Source organism: Saccostrea echinata, unplaced genomic scaffold, assembly GCF_033153115.1.
Source record: "Saccostrea echinata isolate AGI-Se365-2 ecotype Australia unplaced genomic scaffold, CSIRO_AGI_Sech_v1 ptg000022l, whole genome shotgun sequence".
NCBI classification, from domain to species: Eukaryota; Metazoa; Mollusca; class Bivalvia; order Ostreida; family Ostreidae; genus Saccostrea; species Saccostrea echinata.
Window position 1 is genome coordinate 17,645,001 of NW_026889771.1, and position 22,500 is coordinate 17,667,500.

The window sequence follows — 22,500 nt, forward strand, 5'->3', positions numbered from 1 at the left end:
CACCGGAATCTGAGTTTTTGAACTTTGTTTTCTGCATTTGTTTGCAATGACTGAATTTGGACATGTATGTATATATATATTTTTTTCAATATTATTGAGCAATTTGCTACATTTCAGCTTGAATAATTTGCAAATTGGTTCTTTGCCGCTTACCGGAAAGAATAAATTAGCACATATATATTATTTAGTTATTTGTTGTCAGGCAATGATGTGTTTTTGATCTATACCAATTTGGTGTCAATGCACAAATGGCATTTCCATTGTACAATTATTTTGTAATAGGGTCCGCCAACAGCTTATCTCCCCCTCGCGCCGCTAGAGGCACTGTTGTACTATGAGGTATTCGAGATAAACAACACGGCGTACGCTTCGTACACCGTACAGAAATTGAAAAAAGAATTGATGTTGCGCGGCGCTGTAACTACGGGAAGAAAAACAGATCTCATAGAAAGGTAAGAAAAATATTAATACTGTTAAAAATAAATGATTTTCAATGAAGTAATCGTAATATAATTAAAATAATTAGGGTTATCAGAGTCAAGTCACACGAGTGCTACATGTACATTGTCAGTGATTGTACTGACAATATGCCAACAATAACTGTTAGACAAATTTCATATTACTGTGTAGGTTGGAAGCATACGAACGAAATTTTATGCATTATGACTTAATGCCACATATATCAGAAGCCCATATCGAAGGTACAGTAATATTGGGGAAAATCGCTTAAGTATGTTAAAAAATTTGGTGTATGCCACATATGAAATTTAACGGTTTTGAGGATATCAAATATAAATATGTCAATGTGCAGGTGTAAAACTCATATTTTCTTTTGGAATTCTTAGGATATTTTCAATACAGACAAGCAGTTGACAGGCAAATGATGGGCAATACAAAGGCGATTGTGAAAGGAACATTGCTCTTGGAGTCAGAGAGAGTTGAAGCACTGAGTATTAACTGTCAACATGAGGACTTTTTTCTTACAGGATTTGTCAGAGCAGCAATGAAGAAAAAGGTAGTGTTTCAAAATAAATGAACATCAACTAAAACTAATTTTAAACAAGAGGCCCACGGGCCTTATAGGTCACCTGAGTATCATGCATCAACTTTGCCATGAGCCCTGCCCTAACACCAGAGCCCTGCCCTACACCAGAACCTTGACCCACTTTATTTAATACCCAGGAGCAGAGAAGATTTTCAATGATTTAATGAATTTTCACTATATAATCAATAGAGCCCTGCCCTAACACCAGAACCCCTGATCCTGGGGCCATGAACTTCACAATTTTGGAAGAGGCACTCTTGCTCATCATAACTATGTACTTAGTAAGTTTATTTAATACCCAGGAGCATAGAAGAAGATTTTCAAAGAATTAATGCATTTTCACTATGTAATCAGTAGAGCCCCGCCCTAACACCAGAACCCCTGATCCTGGGGCCATGAAATTCATAATTTTGGAAGAGGCACTCTTGCTCATTATAACTATGTACTTAGTTACTTTATTTAATACCCAGGAGCTTAGAAGAAGATTTCAAAGAATTAATGCATTTTCACTATATAATCAGTAGAGCCCCGCCCTAACACCAGAACCCCTGATCCTGGGGCCATGAAATTCACAATTTTGGGAGAGGCACTCTTGCTCATCATAACTATGTACTTAGTTACTTTATTTAATACCCAGGAGCAGAGAAGAAGATTTTCAAAGAATTAATGCATTTTCACTATATAATCAGTAGAGCCCCGCCCTAACACCAGAACCCCTGACCCTGGGGCCATGAAATTCAAAATTTTGGAAGAGGCTCTCTTGCTCTTCATAACTATGTACTTAGTAAGTTTATTTAATACCCAGGAACAGAGAAGAAGATTTTCAAAGAAATAATGCACTTTCACTATATGATCTATATAGCCCCACCTTAGCACCAGAACCCCTGACCCTGGGGCCATGATTTTCACAATTTTGGTAGAGGACTCAATGCTTATTACAATCATGCCAACAGTTTGACTGCTTGATGTCCAGGAGTAAAGAAGAAGATTTTTAAAGATTGCATTAATTTTGATAGTTTTAGCCCCATCCCTCAGGCCCCAGGGGGGTAGGGGTCATGAATTTCATAATTTTTACTCCTCTGCACCCATAGATGCTATATGCCAAATTTGGTTGAAATTGGTTCAGTGGTTCCAAAGAAGAAGCTGAAAATGTTCAAATGTTAACGCACGACGGACGACGCACGCCGACGGATGAAAACAGATAGCAATAGGTCACCTGAGTAAACTCAGGTGACCTAAAAAATCAATGTACATGTGTGTGTAGTATGAATGTAGAGTGAATCAAGATTGTCTGAGTAATGAGTATTATGTTGTTGACTGTATTTAACAGGTGTCTTACAATTATCATGTAAGAATTCACAGAAAAATGGGTGAAATTAAAAATTCAGATTGTGAATGCCCTGCTGGGAAGGGCCCTAATGGAACTTGTAAACATGTAGCAGCTGTTGTTTTGCTCTTGGTGAAATTTCGGGAAACACGCATTATAGCCATTCCTAGAGGATGTACAGATAATCTCCAGACTTTTCATAAGCCAAGAAGTCTTTTCAAGTTGAGCTGCCTGTGTTTAAAAATGTTTCCTATTCATGTTTTTTTTAAATTTGACAATTTAAATTTTGAATATTTGTTTTTGTTTATATACACAAGTGTCAAAAGTTACAAACAACTTTTCAGCATATATTAAATTTTGATGATGATGATGCTCCATCTTCATTAGCTAAGGATTTCTGGTCTGCTACTCAACTTACAAACCCTTGGCCTAGGGTGTTATTAAAAGTTGGGATTTTTTTTTTCTCAAGTTGCAATTGGAGTTTCTTGATATTGTTTGACCAATCAGCAAATGCTTCTGTACATATGATGATATTTCAGTTTGGGATATATCTTGACTCAAAAGTCTCAGGAATGAAAAAATTGGGCAAACAATGATCCCTAACATAATGTGGCATTATAAAAATGGCTATAGTATCATCCATGCACATAATGTGATCAGGAATCTATATTGGAGATACAGACTTGCACCCTTAAGAACAAATAAACATTGCTCGATAGCTGCTTCTTAATTATTATTTTTTTTAAAAAACGCTCTTTATTTTTGTTGATGATGCTAGTTGTGGGTACATGTATGTGGTAAGATTCAAAATCAGGTGACATAAACAATCCCAACTTTTGATAGCACCATTGGCAAAGGGTGGCTAGCTAAGATAATAATGCCCTGTAACATACAACTTTAATTCTGTGACCCTTGTCACAATTTTTTTTAAATATAAAAGTTGTGTGATCTACAGACAGGTATACAAAACTACAGTTTGAGAAGTTGTTTTAGGTGGTTCTTCTCATGCATGCAAAATTTAGTTTTTATGTTCAATCTTTGTTGAATATACATTAAAGATGAATACATCTGATCCACAAATTTACAAGTCATGTACATGTATATTATAAGTAAACCATGAAATAAGAAAGCTTTAAATTAATGCAGATATTGATTACAAGTACTGATATCTATTCAATATATTACTTAATTAAAAGTGATGGAAATGTGATTTCTTTGTACAGGAATTCAATACTGAAATATATATTTGGCAAATTGTAATAGAAGTTAAATTAAATTACACGTAAACTAATGTGTTGTTTTTTTTTGGTTAATGTCCGACTTATTCTAAATCTTTGAATTTTACAGGCTCCCCCAAGGTCTAAAATTCAGTATTGAAAAACAAATAAAAATGATTCTAGAGCCTAAAATGGCTTTGCCCTGTGGTAGCTCTTTCTTGAGAATTTTGAAAGTCTCGGCCAGTCCAATGATTCTTTCAACATGAATTCGCTTTGCGATTCTTCGGTCTTTAACAACATCTTGTGCCTCAAGTTGGCTTTTTCCTTTCAACATTATTGGAGTGTTGACCTGAATGTTACGAGGGGCAAACAAATCCTGGACCATGATACATACCCCTGTCAGCCATTATACTGTCATGGTCTTGGAATTTGTCCTGGTCTCTAAGTAAGTCAGAACGTTCAATAATTTGTCTGTCACTTGTAGCACCACAGTATGCATCGGAAATATAACTGACAGTTCCACGTGGTGTACAACCAATCATCACCTTTAGTGTATTTTTATTCTTGTAATTTGAAAATGTAGCACTCTGGGCATTTACATTCTGGGGCTTATTTATTGGTACCTCAGTGGTTATCCTTCAGAAATGTTATTCATGTCATTCGACAAACCACTTACTTCAGAAATTCATCCACAACAACTATCACATTTCTCTTGTGTAAAAATAAAGTATCTGTGTGTATCTGTGAATAAATTGTAGATATAACTGATGCAATTAAAATTTCTTTATGAAATACTTACTATGTTGAATATCTTCTGAATCATAAGTGGAAGACTAAATTCCGTCAGAATAAAAACAGGATGACGAGTACACTCCATTGATAAATGGTCACTCACATCGTCATATGTTATTGGGCAGACAAAGTAGTCAAATTGTACTAGAATGTAAGAAACCTAAAAAAAAAAAGCCAATAGGGCCATTACTCTAAAAAGCATAAACAAGTATTTTTTAAAAATGTAGTGCTGAAAATAAACACAAAGAATGTCAACTCTGTTCAACTTTCTTAGGTCATCTCTTAATATTCTTTCAAATCCCCCACATGAATGATCTTAAGAGCAAATATATTTCTTCAAATTGTTTTGTGTGTGAGATAAAATTAGTTACATCTACTTATTAATAAGGAATGAAATGATACTTAATTAAAAGTACATACCACAAACAAATTTTCTTACCTCTCTCTTTCTCTCTCTCTCACACACATACACAAAATGCTTTGCAATTTTTCAATATTTCTTTCAATTTAATTTCTAATTAGGAAATTCTAACTGTGTAAAATGTACATGTAAATACAGAATCTTATAAATGTTTCCCATAACTTTAGAGTAACAAAACCTTTTATACTTCTTAAATTTTATTAACCTGAAAGTTGTACATTTTCCCATTTTTCACCAAAAAATGTGTCTTGGTCAAACATATACCTGGTAATGATGTTTACACAGGTAACTAAACAAATATCACTTCTATAGTGAGAGAGGCACCTATTAAAGCAAAGATATTTAAATTTTGGAAGGAAAATTTTGTTAGTGTTATTTATCCTTAAGCTGTATTAATAAGTGATATCAATATTATATTTTTTTTGAAAAAATGGGAGAAACATTTATTTTTAAGACAAAATGTCACAAATGTAAAGCTTTGAAAATTGTTGTCACATGCAAAATCCTCCATGGTAATTTTCAAAAGTTGGCATGTATGACTCAAACCAAATTTTTGCTAGTTTAAAGTTTGCATTACAAGATCAATATTCATGCAAGTCTGGTTAACATATGACTTATATGACTTGGGAAGGGCCAGCTCCAAAATCATTAACCAGGTCACTCATCTGGAAAATGTACATCAGATCCAGCATCCTTAGCAAGGTTGGAAGTATGCATCATCAATGCAAGTTTGATTTAGGTAGAGCTTATATTCACTCATCTGGAAAATGTAGGCCAGATTCAGCATCTGTAGTATGAATAATTTACTTCTCTAGGTACATCATCAGTGCAAGTTTGGTTCAGGTAGGGCAAATGTTCACTAATTTGAAAAATAAAGATCAGATCCAGCATCTGAAGAAGGATTAATAATAATGTACATCCCTAGATGCATCATCAATGCAAATTTGGTTCAGGAAGGGTAAATGTTCATTAATCTGAACAAGAGGCCCATGGGCCCAATGTTCACCTGAGTCACTTTGGCCCTGCTGTTCTTCATCAGATTTTTCTCCTTGTAATACTTTGATTCCCTATTGTGGCTTCATTGAATTATATAGCAAAATCTTTAAAAATCTTCTTCTCAAGAACTTCTGGCCAGAAAAGCTGAAACCCCTAGGGGGCATGATTTGATCAATTTATAATCTAAACTACCTCACAAAGTTTATACATAAGTTTCAGCTTTTCTGGCCAGAAGTTCTTGAGAGAAGATTTTTAAAGATTTTTCCTATATATTTCAATGTTAAACTTTGGTTCCCTATTGTGGACCCACCCTACCCCCCAGGGCCATGATTTGGACAATTTAGAATCAACACTACCCCAAAAAGCTTCCACAAAAGTTTCACTTTTTCTGGCCCAGTGGTTCTTGAGAAGATTTTTAAAAAATTTTCCTTTATATTTCAATGTAAAACTTTGATTCCCTATTGTGGCCCCACCCTACCCTGGGGGACCATAATTTATGTAATTTAGAATCTACGCTATCTCAGGAAGCTTCCACATAAGTTACACTTTTTCTGGCCCAGTGGTTCTTGAGATGATTTTTAAAGGTTTTCCTATATATTTCATTGTAAAATTTTGATTCCCTATTGTGGCCCCACTCTACCCCGAGGGCCATGATTTAAACAATTAAGAATCTACACTACCTCACAAAGCTTTCCTATAAGTTTCAGCTTTTCTGGCCCAATGATTCTTGAGAAGATTTTTTAATGACCCTACCCTATTTTTGTCATTTCTTGATTACCTCCACGTGGCCCTTCATTTTAACTTGAATCTACACTATGTAAAAAAGGTATCATATAAGTTTAAACTTTAAACAGTGGTTCTTGAGAAGAAGATTTTTAAAAACTACCACCATATTTTCACTAATTCTTAATTATCTCCCCTTGAAAGAGGGTGTGACCCTTCATTTGAACTAACTTGAATCCTCTTTACCCAAGGATGCTTTGTACCAACTTCGGTTAAAATTGGCTCAGTGGTTCTTGAGAAGAAGTTGAAAATGTGAAAAGTTTACAGACGAATGGACGGATGGACAGACACACGGATGACAGATGATCAGAAAAGCTCACTTGAGCTTTCAGCTCAGGTGAGCTAAAAATGTAGGTAAGATCCAGCACCGAAATCAGGATGGATAATGTACATCCCTAGATACATCACCATTGCAAGATGGGTTTAGGTAGGGTTAATACTCACATTTTGAAAATGTAGGACAGATCCAGCATCTGAAGCAGCTAGGCCTGGTAATGTACATGCAACATACCATCAAGTTTGTTATAAATAAGGCAAATGGATACTTGGGAATGGACCTGCTCTACCTGTTCACTAATACAGAAAATGTAGGTCAGAGCATCTGAAACAAATCTGGTAGTGTCCATCTCAAGATCATCCATGCAAGTTCCACACTAGTATGGCTTTGCCCCCAAAACTTTAACCTGGTTACTCATCTGGAAAATGTAGGTCAGATCCAGCATCTGATGCAAATCTGGTAGTGTCCATCCCTAGATGCACCATTCAAGCTAGTTTGGTTCAGGTAAGTGGTAAATATGGACACTACCAGATTTGTTTCAGATGCTCTGTTTTTGACAAGTACTGAATAAACACAGTAATTTTTTGGCCAGAATGTTTACATCATGATATAAAGGAGTTCCTGCATTTGGGACACTGTAATAAATATTCTGTGGCAGTCAGACGAGTTTGATTGCCAATGGCCAGATAGATCAGTTGGTAGAGCACCTGACTTAGATTCAGAGGGCCCAGATTTGAATCCCAGTCTGGTCCATTGCATTTTCCTTCTCTCCCATTACATTTGGTTCTGTGCCATGCCCTGGAAGTGATAGATGAAAGACCTGCCAGGGAAGAGCCTGGGTGGTTGTCTTTGGTGGCTGAAGACCTTTAAGAAAGGAGGAATGTGGCGGGTTCGATTGCTGTGGCCAGATAGCTCATTTGGTAGAGCATCTGACTGGAGATTCAGGGGGCCCAGGTTCAAATCCCAGTCTGCTCTATGACATTTTTCTCCTCTCCCATTACAGTTCCTATTTTATTTATGTTTGTTATGAAATGATTTTGTTCCTTGTGTTTTCAACATAATAAGTGTTCTGTCTTACGAAATTGTATTCATTATAATGAGACTTAATGTAGCTCCAAGTATAAAATAAAATCTTTCAACAAATTTAGTTAATAATTGGTTTAAGTTTTCTAAGTGAATAGACACCATCTGTTCTGTCTTTTTTTCAGGTTAAGTGAAATCTTTGCAATGCATAGTATTACCATAAATCCAAACAGAACTGTAGAAATTGCTCCTCCTATAAAGCCTTCCCAGGTCTTCTTTGGTGAGAGCTTTATCAGTGGTGTTTTACCAAAGAAGAAACCAAACATGTATGCCATGATATCATTACAGATGATCATTGATACAGGAACCAGAAGCCTATACAAAAAAGAAAATAATTACAAACTAGAACTGTCCATAATGGACAAATACCCCCTGCTGGGTTTTTCAGAAAAGGTGCCAAGTAACTCAACATATTTTATGGCTCTAAGAGTGTTCACAATTTGTTTAAACATTCAGAGCGAAAATTTAATTGATCATTATATTTTTTTAATGATAAAATAAGGTGCAGCCCAGTGTTTGAAACTCACTGCTAAATTAGCCAGACATGCAGGGCTGACTGCTAGTAAAAGTTATCAGCCCTGCCTAAGATCTACGAGCCTGAGAAAATAATTGTCTTTTATACATTTGTTTTTAACAATTAAATGACTGGAACAAGGTCACCATAAGTTCGAACCAGAGTCCATAGAATGACGAATTCTTCCTCTTGGCTTGTTACACTTTGCTACTGATACTATTAGTTGAAATGAAAGAGATTTATCAAATATATGAATTTTAATTATCAAAAATTTTAACACGTCCAACCAGGCGTCAATACATGCCAATTTGTTCACCCGCTGCAAAATTTGTGTGTCTCGGCCGTCGAGCACATGGTTATTTCAAACACTGGTGCAGCCTAATAAAACATCAATAATAATAATTATTGTTACATTACTAATTTAATTATATTTATGAATTAGTTATTTATTATATTTATAATTAGTGTTTTTTAATTATTTTTTTTATTAGATTGAAAAAATAAATTGCATTTATCATTTTTGTGAGACATAACACTCTGCAATTTGTTGAAAATAAAACTATCATAATATACAATATCAAACTCTTGATAACTTTATACCAAATTCATTTTAAAAATCCAGGTACTATGTATTTCAATTTGACAGCTAGACTATAAATTACAATTAAGAAAGTTAGAGAACAGAGATCTTTAATTCTTCTGCCTAATTCCCAGGAGATATAGATAACACCTGCTAGATAAAGAGATGCTCTAACAGCTTCCCACTCTGAACTTATCAATCTTCAACTGGATGCATGTCCACTCATTACTCCGAAGGGACAAATGGATTTACACATTACAATAGAAAATACATGTATATGTCATTCTGTTGAAAACAAAGATTTTTTTAAATTGGTTACAAAGTTTTAAATAACGAAAAAAAAAACCAAGAGGCCCAAGGGCCTTAACGGTCACCTGAGTATAATACAACAATTTAGAGGATCCATAGAGTATAAAATGAACTGAAAGGTGAGGCTTTGTTGCCCAAAAGCAAGAAAAATAGGGTGATCAGGATCAACAAAATAATTAGTCTAGTATTCATTAACAGTTTCATGAATTAGGTTCTAATCTGTTCCCCATTTATCACTCTCACCATACAGTATATTAACAAATTATCAGTGCTTTTGTTCTACCTTATCTCTTACATTGGCCTCCCTTGGTCTTTGATGAACATTTAATAAGACAATTTATTTTTGTCTCATTTTTATTTATCTATTACTTACAAGTCTACCTGATCATTAAAACTAAGAAAGTACTTTTTGTATTATACAATAAAAATTCTTGCATAATTCTCTTATTCTATTAACCTTTCAAGTACTTTATTTACAGTGATTAATTATCAAAAGTAAATGGCAAAGGGGAATAACTCCTCTCAGTAGAATACAAATTGGCCAGGACTAGAACACTTGATCAAATGGTCCAGATGTTCAAAAATCTGGTAAAAATACCCTTCCTTATTAAAACTTTTTCTCTTTTTGCCTCTGATATGCCCAGCAGCAGAGAAGATTTTTAAAGAAATAATGCATTTTTACTACACTATATTATCAATAGAGCCCCCCCCCCCTCCCCACCGAGAAACACCAGAGCCTCTCACCCTGGGATCAGAAGTTTGCTCATCATAAGTAATCACTTTGTTTATCTGCTTAACACTAAGGAGCAGACAGAATTATTTAATAGAATTAATGCATTTTCACTATATTATCAAGAGCCCCATCCTTACACCAGCACATCTGACCCAGGGGTCATGCAATTCACTACTCTGAAAGAAGCACTCTTGCTCATCATAACTATATATTTAGCTTCTTTGCTTTTTAACCAGAAGCAGAAAAGAATATTTTCAAAGAAATTTTGCTTTTTCAGTATATAATCAATAGAGCCCCCCCCCCCTTTTCACCAGAACCCTTGACCCTGAGGCCATGAAATTCACAATTTTGGAAGAGACATCCTTGCGTATCATAACAATGTACTTAGTTTGTTTTAATAATATCCAGGGGCAGAGAAGAAGATTTTCAAAGAAATAATTCACCTTCACTATAGGATCTACTAGACGAAATCCCGCGCAAGCGCGGGGAATTGAATTTATACCACTACCGACAAAAAATATTGTAGTTTCTACTGACAGCCTACAGGCTTATAGCAGGAAGAAATACTTTGTTCAAAATCCCGCATTAAGTAGATTTACATCTCCACCCCATCCCCCCTTTTTGTAAAAACTTGAAAAATAATAATTTCATTAATTGACGTTTTAATTGTGAAACCTGTTATACTATGTTATGGCTATTGTACTCAGATGCCCTTATTTCATTTCCGTCAAGGATAAAAGCAGCGAATATTACTGATAATTTTTTTGGGGGGGGGGGGGTAAAAATTCACAGGTACTTGGGTCTTGGTTTATAACTATGTATGTACCTTATTGATATGTAAATCAAAAGCCTGAAAGGCTTCAATGACGTCGAACAAGAAAAACAATTTCAAAAGATAATTTTGAATTTGAAGATACATGTAGCGATAAGTCAAGTGAGTGACTCAGGAGACATAATAAAAAAATAGTTTTAAACAAAATATCACAATTACAGTCTGGGGCCTTATGTCATGGTCCGAATGGAGCAAGGTTCGAATTGACCAGACACCGTCGAACATGTTCATGCCAAATATTCTTTTCAGTCAATTATGAACTATGAAGGATTTCATGAATTTATATAATATTTTTTCTAATTCCCAATGTCAAAGCGTTGTATTAGTGATTGCATCTAAACTACAACCAAGACTCTGTTCTGTTACAATTACGATCGAGTTACGATCGGGCGTGGTATACGGCATACTGGGAAATGGAGGAAATGGAGAAATACAGTAATACTGGTCAATATCATCGGTTTTTAGGATAGAGTTGGTTAGAAGATTGTATACGTAAAGCTAAGATTTAGAAATTCAATCTTTTTAGTCTTGTAGTATTTGTGTTTACGTAATTTTGTAATTATTTTACCTCCTGTTGTGTTGTTTATGTTACACGGTTATCGTTCCGAAATGTTATTCATGTCATTCAACGCACCCTTTGTGTAGAAATTCATCCGCAACAACCATCATGTTTTTCTTATGTGAGAATAAAACATAATATTGTTGTTTTGCAATAGAATTAATTGCAGATATAATTGATGCAATTTTATTTTCAAGGTAATATTCATTTTGAGCGTTTTCAAAGAAATTGGTTTATAGCTAATGCTATTTTCTATTGCGGATGCATTGACTGACACATTCGGTCGCGTACATATCCGGTTGCGATTTCAACTGGGCGCTTGCTAGATGACGTTCGAGCTCCAAGAGCTCGACGTCATATAAATGTACGTTACTTTTTTTTACATATCAATAAGGTACATGCGTATTTATAAACCAAGGCCCAAGTACCATCTGTAAAAATTAGCTTTTAACGCCCTATGAATTAATAGGCCAAGTATTTGATACAATGGACTGTATTCAGAAAAAAAACCTGAAATGTATTGACTAAAGCACAAAATTTTACAGCTTTAATTGTATTTGAACAATACCTTATTCATAAATTTTCTCTTTGCATGTAAGCAAGTTTATTACGAAGTACAAATTGTACTTCGGGTTCGTTGCCACGATGCTCTCAGTAAAGGGTATATACAAATTTTACCGATAAATTTATTAGGAAAACCTACTACATATGTACATGTACATGTATGTAATAGTCTTTCGATATATAAATGTATTCACAACTTACAGTGTTATCAATGATTTCTAACCATTATTTTAATGACCATTCACTCAAAAGCTTTTTTTTATGTTCATACATCTATTATCGCCTTATTTCTTTTTTAACATCGGACTCGATGCTGTATGATGTTCTAGAAGCTTCCGTCAATATTAAGATTGGTGAATGATGAAAATAATTTGCACATTTCCCTTTTTAATTGGTTATCACAACTTATTTCTTTTATATCATTTGAATAAAGTTTTGATTGAATAATTCAGTGTTGACGTTTTATGAAATAAATAAACGATTGCTTGTTGTCAGTCTCATTAAAAATTGCCAGTAACTTAGATCCGCCAGCCGGAAATGTCACCGTACTCATGTTTTTGCTATTTCATGGCTGTTTATAGAAAATGAAAGTAGACTTTTAATTTAATGTACGATACTTACTATGCAAGTGAAATCTAAATATAGTTTACGAACATCATCTTGTATCTGGTGTATTGTTAGAGGAGTAAGTAAGAACTCCGGTGCACCCGTTTCGGAGTTTATTTGCAAAATTTATTAATTTAGAAGTATAGATATAGCCCCACCCTAGTACCAGAAGCCCTGTCCCTGGGGCCATGAAATTCACATAATTTTGGAAGAGGAATCCTTGCTTATCATAACAATGTACTTAGTTTGTTTAAAATGAAATATATGGAGATAACGAACAGTATTCAAGCTCAAAAGTCCATTATACAATACAAAATAGGAGCAGAGCAAACACGGACCTCCAAACATCAGAGGTGGGATCAGGTGCCATGGAGGAGTGAGCATCCCCTGCCGACCGGTCACACCCGCCGTGTGCTCCTTGTCATGATCAGGAAATAACGGAAAAATCCGTCGATAATTCAGTGTGTAAATAATGGCCTAACAATTGGTATGAAAAACGTCAGTCAGCATTTGACTCAATGATAAATTGTATTTGCTGACAAGGTCATTGTATCGACCATAGAACTTACGAAATGATGACTTTAAACGAGACAGCTGATATTCTTGTTTCATCAACTTATTTGTCAATAATCTACCTCATTTTAGAAATTGTACATACGTAGAGCATGCTCTTGTGTATCGAATCAACTGAGAGATATATACCCCGTATGCAGGTGATGAAGGTATATTGCTGCATAAGTAAGGGAAGTTGACGATTGAAAAGTTAAAGTCATCACGTTTATCATAAAGCTTGGTTGTTAGATTACCATTAACGTCTTTTTCAAGTAAAATATCCAAATATGAAACAGATGTGTCAGACTCTGTGGTATCTTTTATCTCAAGTTCACCAGGATATATTGTATCGACATAAGAATGAAAATAGCCATTGTTAATTGACAATACGTCGTCGATATATCTAAATGTCGAGCTGAACGCCACAGCAAGTGTTTTCTTCTTTTCACGTACAAGATTTTGGGCAAATTCTGCTTCATATGAATACAAAAAAAGGTCTGCTAATACCCAGGAGCAGAGAAGAAGATTTTTAAAGCATTAATGCATTTTCACTATATAAATAAATAGAGCCCCGCCCTAACATCGGAACCCCTTATCCAGTGGCCATGAAATTCACAATTTTGGAAGAGGCATCCTTGCTCATCATAACTATGTATTTAATTTGTTTAAATAATACCCAGGAGTGTAGAAGAAGATTTTCAAAGAAATAATGCACCTTCACTACCGTATATACTCCCCTATAAGTCGTTTTTTTGGGAGTTCACTTTGGTCCAAAACTCTGTGTCCAACTTATAGGCGAGTCATAAAATGATTGGTATTTTAGAGGGTCAATCCCTCTAATATAAGCTTAAAAAATGCAACCGACTTATAGGCGAGTATATACGGTATATGATCTATATAGCCCCGCCCTAGCAACAGAACCCCTGACACTGGGGCTATGAATTTCACAATTTTGGTAGAGTCACTCTTACTTATCATAACTATGTATTTAATTTGTTTCAATAATACCTAGAAGTAGAGAAGAAGATTTTCAAAGAAATAATGCACTTTCACTATATGATCTATATAGCCCCGCCCTAGCACCAGCTTGATGTCCAGGAGTAAAGAAGAAGATTTTTAAAGACTGCATTAATTTTGATGGTTTTGGCCCCACCCCTCAGGCCCCAGGGGGGCAGGGGCCACGAATTTCAAAATTTTTGTTCCCCTTCACCCATAGATGCTATATGCCAAAATTGGTTGAAATTGGTTCACTGGTTCCAGAGAAGAAGCTGAAAATGTTCAAAAGTTTACGAACGACGGACGACGCACGATGGCGGACGAAAAGAGATAGCAATAGGTCACCTGAGTGACTCAGGTGACCTAAAAATTTAACCTGGTCACTAATCCGGAAAATGTAGGTAAATGTAAATATAACCAATCATGGCTTTGCTGTTCTTGAGAAAAGAATTTTTTCAATTTTTAATGATTTTTTCTATGTACTTCTATGTAAAACTTTGATCATATTAAAATGACTAATCATGGCTTTGCAGTTCTTGAGAAGAAGAAATTTTCCTTTATATTCCTATGTAAGACTTGATTCCCCATTGTGGCCCCACCCTACCCGGGGGGGGGGGGGGGGGGGGGGTCAGGATTTTAACAAACTTGAATCTACACTACCTGAGGATGCTTCCATATATTGATCAATCATGGCTTTGCTGTTTATGAGAAGAAGATTTTAAAAGATTTTTCCTATATATTTCCATGTAAAACATTGATCATCCATTGTGGTCCCACCCTACCCCATGGGTGTCATGATTTGAACAAACTTGAATCTACAATACCTGAGGATGCTTCCATATAAATATGACTCATCACAACTTTGCTGTTTTTGAGAAGATTTTTAAACATTTTTCCTATATATTTTTATGTAAACTTTGATCATCCATTGTGGCCCCGCCCTACCCTCAGGGGTCATGATTTGAACAAACTTGAATCTACACTACCTGAGAATGCTTCCATATAAATATGACTCATCATGGCTTTGCTGTTCTTGAGAAGAAGATTTTAAAAGATTTTTCCTATATATTTCTATGTAAACTTTGATCATCCATTGTGGCCCCACCCTACCCCCGGGGGTCATGATTTTAACAAAATCAAATCTACACCACCTGAAGATGCTTCCACATAAATATGAGCAATCAGGGCTTAGCTGCTCTTGACAAGAAGATTTTTAAAGATTTTTCCTATATATTTCTATGTAAAACTTTGATCCTCCATTGTGGCCCCACCCTACCCCCGGGGTTATGATTTGAACAAACTTGAGTCTACACTACCTGAGGATGTTTCCATACAAATTTCATCTTACCTGGTCCGGTGGTTCTTGAGAAGAAGATTCTTAAAAGACACCATTAATTTTTCACTAATTCTTAATTATCACCCCTTGGAAGAAGGCGTGGCCCTTCATTTCAACAAACTTGAATCATCTTTACCCAAGGATAGTTTGTGGCAAGTTTGGTGAAAATTGACCCAGTGGTTCTTGAGAAGAAGTCGAAAATGTGAAAAGTTTATGCACGACGCACACCCGCACGCCGACGGACCAAAACAGATAGCAATAGGTCACCTGAGTGACTCAGGTGACCTAAAAAGATAAAATTTTTACTCTGTTTGCCTCGAATATGCCCAGAGGAATAGAAGTTCATGATGTTATTAAATAAATAAAGCCCCCCCCCCTTTACACCAGAACATCTTACCCAGGGGCCATGTACTAATAATTCTGGAAGAAGCACTTTGCTCATCATAACTATACACTTGTTTCTTTGCTTTATTACCAGTAGTAGAAAAAATATTTTAAAAGAAATTATGCATTTCCACTATAAAATCAATATACAGCCCCCCCCCCCCCTTCACCAGAACCCTTGACCCAGGAGCCATGAATTTCACAATTTTGGAAGAGGCATTCTTCCTTATCATAACCATGCACTTCCTTTGTTTGAACAATACCAAGGAGCAGAGAAGAAGATTTCAAAAGAATTGATGCATTAATTTTCCTTATATATCAATAGAGCCCTGACCTAACACCAGAACCCTTCACCCAGGGGCCACTAAATTCACAATTTCTGAGGAGGCAGCCATGCTCATCATAACTATGTACTTAGTTTATTCAATATCCAGGAGAGAGAAGATTTTCAAAGATATAATGCATTTTCACTATATAGAACAATTGAGCCCCACCATGACACCAGAACCCCTGACCCAGGGGCCATAAAATTCACAATTTTGGAAGAGGCAACCATGCTCATCATAACTATGCACTAAGTTAGTTTATTTAAAACCCAGGAGTAGAGAAGAAGATTTACAAAGAATTAATACAGATAATCAATAGACCCCCCCCCCCCCAACACATGAACCCCTGACCCAGGGGTCATGAAATTCACAATTTCTGAAAAAGCAGCCATGCTCATCATATCTATGTTCTTAGTTAGTTTATTTAATACCCAGGAGTAGAGAAGAAGATTTTCAAAGAATTAATGCAGATAATCAATAGACCTCCCCCCAACACATGAACCCCTGACCCAGGGGTCATGAAATTCACAATTTCTGAAAAGGCAGCCATGCTCATCATATCTATGTTCTTAGTTAGTTTATTTAATATCCAGGAGCAGAGAAGAAGATTTTCAAAGAATTAAAGCATTTTCACTATATAGTCAATAGAGCCCCCCCCCCCTTTCACCAGAACCCCTGACCCTGGGGCCATGAAATTCACAATTTTGGAAGAGGCACTCTTGCTCATCATAACTATGTACTTAGTTACTTTATTTAATACCAAGGAGCAGAGAAGAAGATTTTCAGGAATTAATGCATTTTTATTATATAATCAATAGAGCCCCCCCCCCCTCCCCCAACACCAGAACCCCTGACTCTGGGGCCATGAAATTCACAATTTTGGAAGAGGCACTCTTGCTCATCATAACTATGTACTTTGTTACTTTATTTAATACCCAGGAGCAGAGAAGAAGATTTTCAAAAAATTAATGCATTTTCACTATATAATCAATAGAGCCCCACCCTATCATCAGAAACCCTGACCCTGGGGCCATGAAATTCACAATTTTGGAAGAGGCACTCTTGCTCATCATAACTTTATACTTGGTTAGTTTATTTAATACCCAGGAACAGAGAAGAAGATTTTCAAAGAATTAATGCATTTTCACTATATAATCAATAGAGCCCCCCCCCCCCCTTAACACCAGAACTCCTGACCCTGGGGCCATGAAATTCACAATTTTGGAAGAGGCACTCTTGCTCATCATAACTATGTACTTTGTTACTTTATTTAATACCCAGGAACAGAGAAGAAGATTTTCAAAGAATTAATGCATTTTTACTATATAATCAATAGAGCCCCCCCCCTTTACACCAGAACTCCTGACCCTGGGGCCATGAAATTCACAATTTTGGAAGAGGCACTCTTGCTCTTCATAACTATGTACTTAGTTAGTTTATTTGATACCAAGGAGCACAGAAGAAGATTTTCAAAGAAATAATGCACTTTCACTATATAGCCCCGCCCTAGCACCAGAACCCCTGACCCTGGGGCCATGAATTTCACAATTTTGGTAGAAGGCTCAATGCTTATTACAATCATGCCAACAGTTTGACTGCTTGATGTCCAGGAGTAAAGAAAAAGATTTTTAAAGATTGCATTAATTTTGGTGGTTTTAGCCCCACCCCTCAGGCCCCAGGGGGGCAGGGAACATGAAATTCACAGTTTTGTTCCCCTTCACCCATAGATGCTATATACCAAATTTGGTTGAAATTGGTTGAGCGGTTTCAGAGAAGAAGCTAAAAATGTTCAAATGTTAACGCACGTCGCACAACAACAGACGAAAAAGGATAGCAATAGGTCACCAGAGTGACTCAGGTGACCTAAAAATAACCTGGTCATTCTTTTGCTGAAATTGCAGCATCTGAAACCTTGACTGGTACAATGAAACACACTAGAGGCATCCTCCATGCACCTCTGATTGATATAGGTCAAAGAAGTACTTGAAAAGAAATTTGCTTCAAAAACTTTAACCTGGGATGCCGACGGTACATGTGTATTACATAAGCTCCCCCAACTTCATTGAGGTGAGCTAAAAATTAAATTATATTAATGAACAAAATGGTTATTTTTGTCCATTTAGCTATTTTGATTTAAGATGTTGTACTTTATAGCAATCTGTTTCTGCCATCTTAACTAAAATCCTGCCCATTAGGTGAGTAAATGTCATCCTTAATTGCAGTGCGTGTATACAGGCATTTAGAGATATTGATTATGTGAATAACTAAATTATACAAATGTTTATTTTAAATTTCTAACACTTCTGTGTAATTTATATTTCATAATTTGTTCCCAAACCACAAAAGTTATTTGTAAATCAGTCTTTTGAAAAAATCAGGAAATTTCACCATGGTGAAAATGGATGAAAATGTTTGACTAGCAACTAAACTAGTTTATATTACAAAAGTAAGCATGGGATAGAAAATAGAAAACCCTACTCACCAAATAAGTCCCTCAAACACATTGTGAATAATCAGATGGGACTGGGTCACAATGATCAGCAAAGTAACATGAGTCCAACCAAACTGTAATGAAACAAAAACATACTTATAAAAATTGAAAAGATATCTTTTCTGTTAAGTGTTCAAACTTGTTAATAACTTGTTTGTTGGTTACAGTCCCTGAAACGTTCTACTTTTTCATTTTTCTGTTCGCTCACTGTTCGTTCAGCGTGCGTTCACTGTTTGCTCTCCGTTCATAATTTTGCATTCAGCGTTCACCATGCTCTCGTGTTCACCGTTTGTTCAGTTAGGGCTGGGCTCTTTTGATCCTATAGTGAAAATTAATAAATTCTTTATAAATCTTCTTCTCTCCCCCTGTTTATAAAGTAAATAAACTAGGTGCATGGTTATGATGATCAAGGGCGCCTCTTCCAAATGTGAAATTTGTGGCCCCAGGGTGGGGGGTTCTGCAGGACGAAGGGGGGGAGGGGGGCTCTACTGATTTTAAAGTGAAAGTGCATTATTTCTTTGACAATCTTCTTCTGCTCCTAGGTATTTAGCAGATGAACCAATTATATAGTTATGATGAGCAAGGGCACCTCTTCCAAAATTGTGAATATCTTGGCCCCTGGGTCAGGGGTCCTGGTGTAAGGGCGGGCTCTATTGATTATATAGTTAAATTGCATTATTTCTTTGAAAATCTTTTTCTCTTCCCTGGGTATTTAGCAGAAAAACTAAGGTGCGTGGTTATGATGATCAAGGATGCCTCTTCAAAAATTGTAAAAAATTTGGCCCCATGGTCAGGGATTCATGTAGGGGTGGGGGTATATTGAATATATAGTGGAAATATTTTTTTGAAAATCTGTCCCTGGGTATTTAACAGAAAAACTAATCACATGGTTATGATGAGCAAGGATGTCTTTTCAAAAAGTTTGTAATTCATAACCCGGGGTCAGGGATTTTGATGTTAGGGTGAGGCTCTTCTAAATATATAGTAGAAATGCATTATTTCTTTGAAAATCTTCTTCTCTGTCCATTGTTATTAAGGAAACATATTAAGTGCATGGTTATGATGAGCAACGGTGCCTCGTCCAAAACTGTGAATATCTTGTCCCCTGGGTCAGGGGCTCTGGTATTAGGGTTGGGCTATATTGAATCTATAGTGAAAATGGATTATTTCTTTGAAAATCTTCTTCTCTGCTCCTGGGCATCTAGGAGGCAATTACTGTACATAATGTAATTTAGAAGATCAACTGAATAACAGAATTATACAGTATTTTTATAATATTTAATCCAAAAAGTACTTTCATAGTTTTTAATGGTCAGGTAGAATTTTAAATAATAGATGAATGAAAATGAGACAAAAATACCGTATATTTGTACATTACATAATTTAATCCTTAAAGACCTAGAGAGGCCAATGTGAGGGGGAATTCGAATGAAATGTGTTAACTAATAGTGCTCTAGAACTATAGTTTTGTTTAGTCAGCATGAGGATAGTGACAAATGGGGAAAAGTACAGGCAAATAAATAGATCAACTTTAAGATTTGTTACTGAGTACTAAATTAATATTTTGGTGATCCCTGTTCATCCTATTTCTCTTGCTTTTGGGCAAACATAGCTTCATTTATCCGCTTATTTTGTTTTAATCTATGGATCGTTACATTATAATCAGGTAACCGTTAAGGCCCTTGGGCCTCTTGTTGTTGTATTGCGAACTAATACTCTCTAAAGAAAGTTCGAGTATATTGTTGCTACCCTGGTCCGTCTGTCACACTTTCTTCTTCCTCAAACTCTTCTTTTATTTTAAGCTGGAACCAGTTAATCTTTTGGAATATGATAGGTCAGGTGTCCTGTAGATGTGCAATAAAGTTTTGGAATTTTAAATATTAACCCAGGGGCAAAATAGGGGGCCCAAAAATGATGTTTTTTCTACAAAAACCTGGTTTCCAGAACCCCCTTACATTTTATGCAGTAGCCTAATCATCCTTTGGAAGATGATTGGTGGTGTCCTGTTGCAATAAGGTTTTGGAATTTTCATTTTCACTTTGGGGAACAAATGGGGGACAAAAAAATGACATTTTTTTTTATACAAAAACACCCTGGTTGCCAGAACACCTGTTACAATTTAAGCAGTAACCTAATCATCTTTTTGAAGATGATTGGTGGTGTCCTGTAGATGTGCAATATTTTGAAATTTTCATTTTCACCTGGGGGTCAAAAAATGAGATTTTTTATGAAAAAAAAAAGGACCTTGGTTCCCACAACTTCTTATATCTTATGCAGTAGCCTAATTATCTATTTGAAGATGATTGGTGGTGTCCTATAGATGTGCAATAAGGTTTTGGAATTTTCATTATCAACCTGGGGGTCAAATGGGGGTCGAAAAATGTTTTTTTTTGTACAAACAAGAGGCCCAAGGGCATTGAATCACTCTTCTGATAAACTGTACAACCTATCACTTCTATTTGAAGCCTCTAAGTATCCTGTATATTTAGATAAAGCCTTGAAATTCCAAAGGTAGGTCATCATGACCTACATTTTAGATGAAACACTATGAGAACCCAAGATGATTCTAAGCCAATTAGTACCTGAGAGTAGGTCATGGTGACCTACTTATCACTTGTCATTCTCTGAGGACCCAAGATGCATCAACTAAGTTTGATGATTTTAAGCCAATTAATACCTAAAATATTTTTAATATTATATCCATAAAATTTCAAAAGTAGGTCACAGTGACCTACCTTTCAGATGACATACTTTAAGGACCCAAGATGCATCAACTGACAAAGTTTGACGATTCTTAGCCAATTAGTACCTGAAATATTTAATTAAAGCCATAAATATCAAAAGTACGTCATGGTGACCTACTTTTCAGTCGACTTACTCTGAAGACCCAAGATGCATCAACTGACAAAGTTTGATGATTCTAAACCAATTAGTACCCAAAATATTTGATTAAAGCCATAAATTTTCAAAATTAGGACACGGTGACCTACTTTTCAGTCGACCTACTCCAAAGACCCAAGATGCATGAACTGACAAAGTTTAATGATTCTAAGCCAATTAGTACCCGAAATATTTAATTATAGTCAAATAAATTGAAAAGTAGGTTGCCCCTAGGGTAAATCCCCTTGCAAATTTTAATCTACAACATATCCTCAACCTTTTGTGTAAGATTGGTGATAATCTGCCCAGTGGTTCTTGAAAAGAAGATTTTTAGCAACCAATACTTTTGGTTATATTTATCTAATTATCTCCCCTTGTTTAAGGGTCACAACCCTAGGTTTAGTATAAATGGGAGCCCTTGGGCCAAGGATACCTTGTGACAAATTTGACAATAATTGGCCAAGGGGTTCTTGAGTTATGACCCATATTCTAAAAAGTTTATGCACACCGCACAAATGGCCATAGCATTAGCTCTTTGAGCCTTTGGCTCAGAAGAGCTAAAAAGCCCCTGGTTCCCAGAACTCCTTTTACATTTTATGCAGTAGCCTAATCATCTTTTGGAAGATGATTGATGGTGACCTGTGGATGTACAATGTTTCGGAATTTTCATTTTCATCTTGGGGGGGCAAATAAGGGTTGAAAAATAACGTTTTTTCTGCATTTTTTATCTACTTTTAATAACCATGGAAACATCATTCATGGAAATCAAAAACTGTTAACCATTGAATTGTGTACATTATAAAAGGCTGATTGTGCTCAAAGTCATTGAAATTGAACCAAAACTCTAGGAAAAGTAGCAGTTTGAATGAATTTCAAAAAAATATCTTCTTTTTTTTT

At 35.8% G+C, this 22,500-nt stretch overlaps 1 protein-coding gene across 2 annotated transcripts in view; it reads right to left on the reverse strand.

Moving 5' to 3' along the window:
- The window catches only part of LOC133190571 (phosphatidate cytidylyltransferase, photoreceptor-specific-like), a 217,557-nt gene that overhangs the window by 56,157 nt on the left and 138,900 nt on the right, over positions 1-22,500 (reverse strand). For both annotated transcript variants that reach the window (XM_061326273.1, XM_061326272.1), the window contains exons 6-8: positions 18,715-18,797; positions 8,100-8,256; positions 4,389-4,541 (exon numbers count right to left, since the gene is read on the reverse strand). In XM_061326273.1, coding sequence (XP_061182257.1) covers positions 4,389-4,541; positions 8,100-8,256; positions 18,715-18,797 — 393 coding nt within the window. The remainder of the gene's footprint in view (positions 1-4,388; positions 4,542-8,099; positions 8,257-18,714; positions 18,798-22,500) is intronic.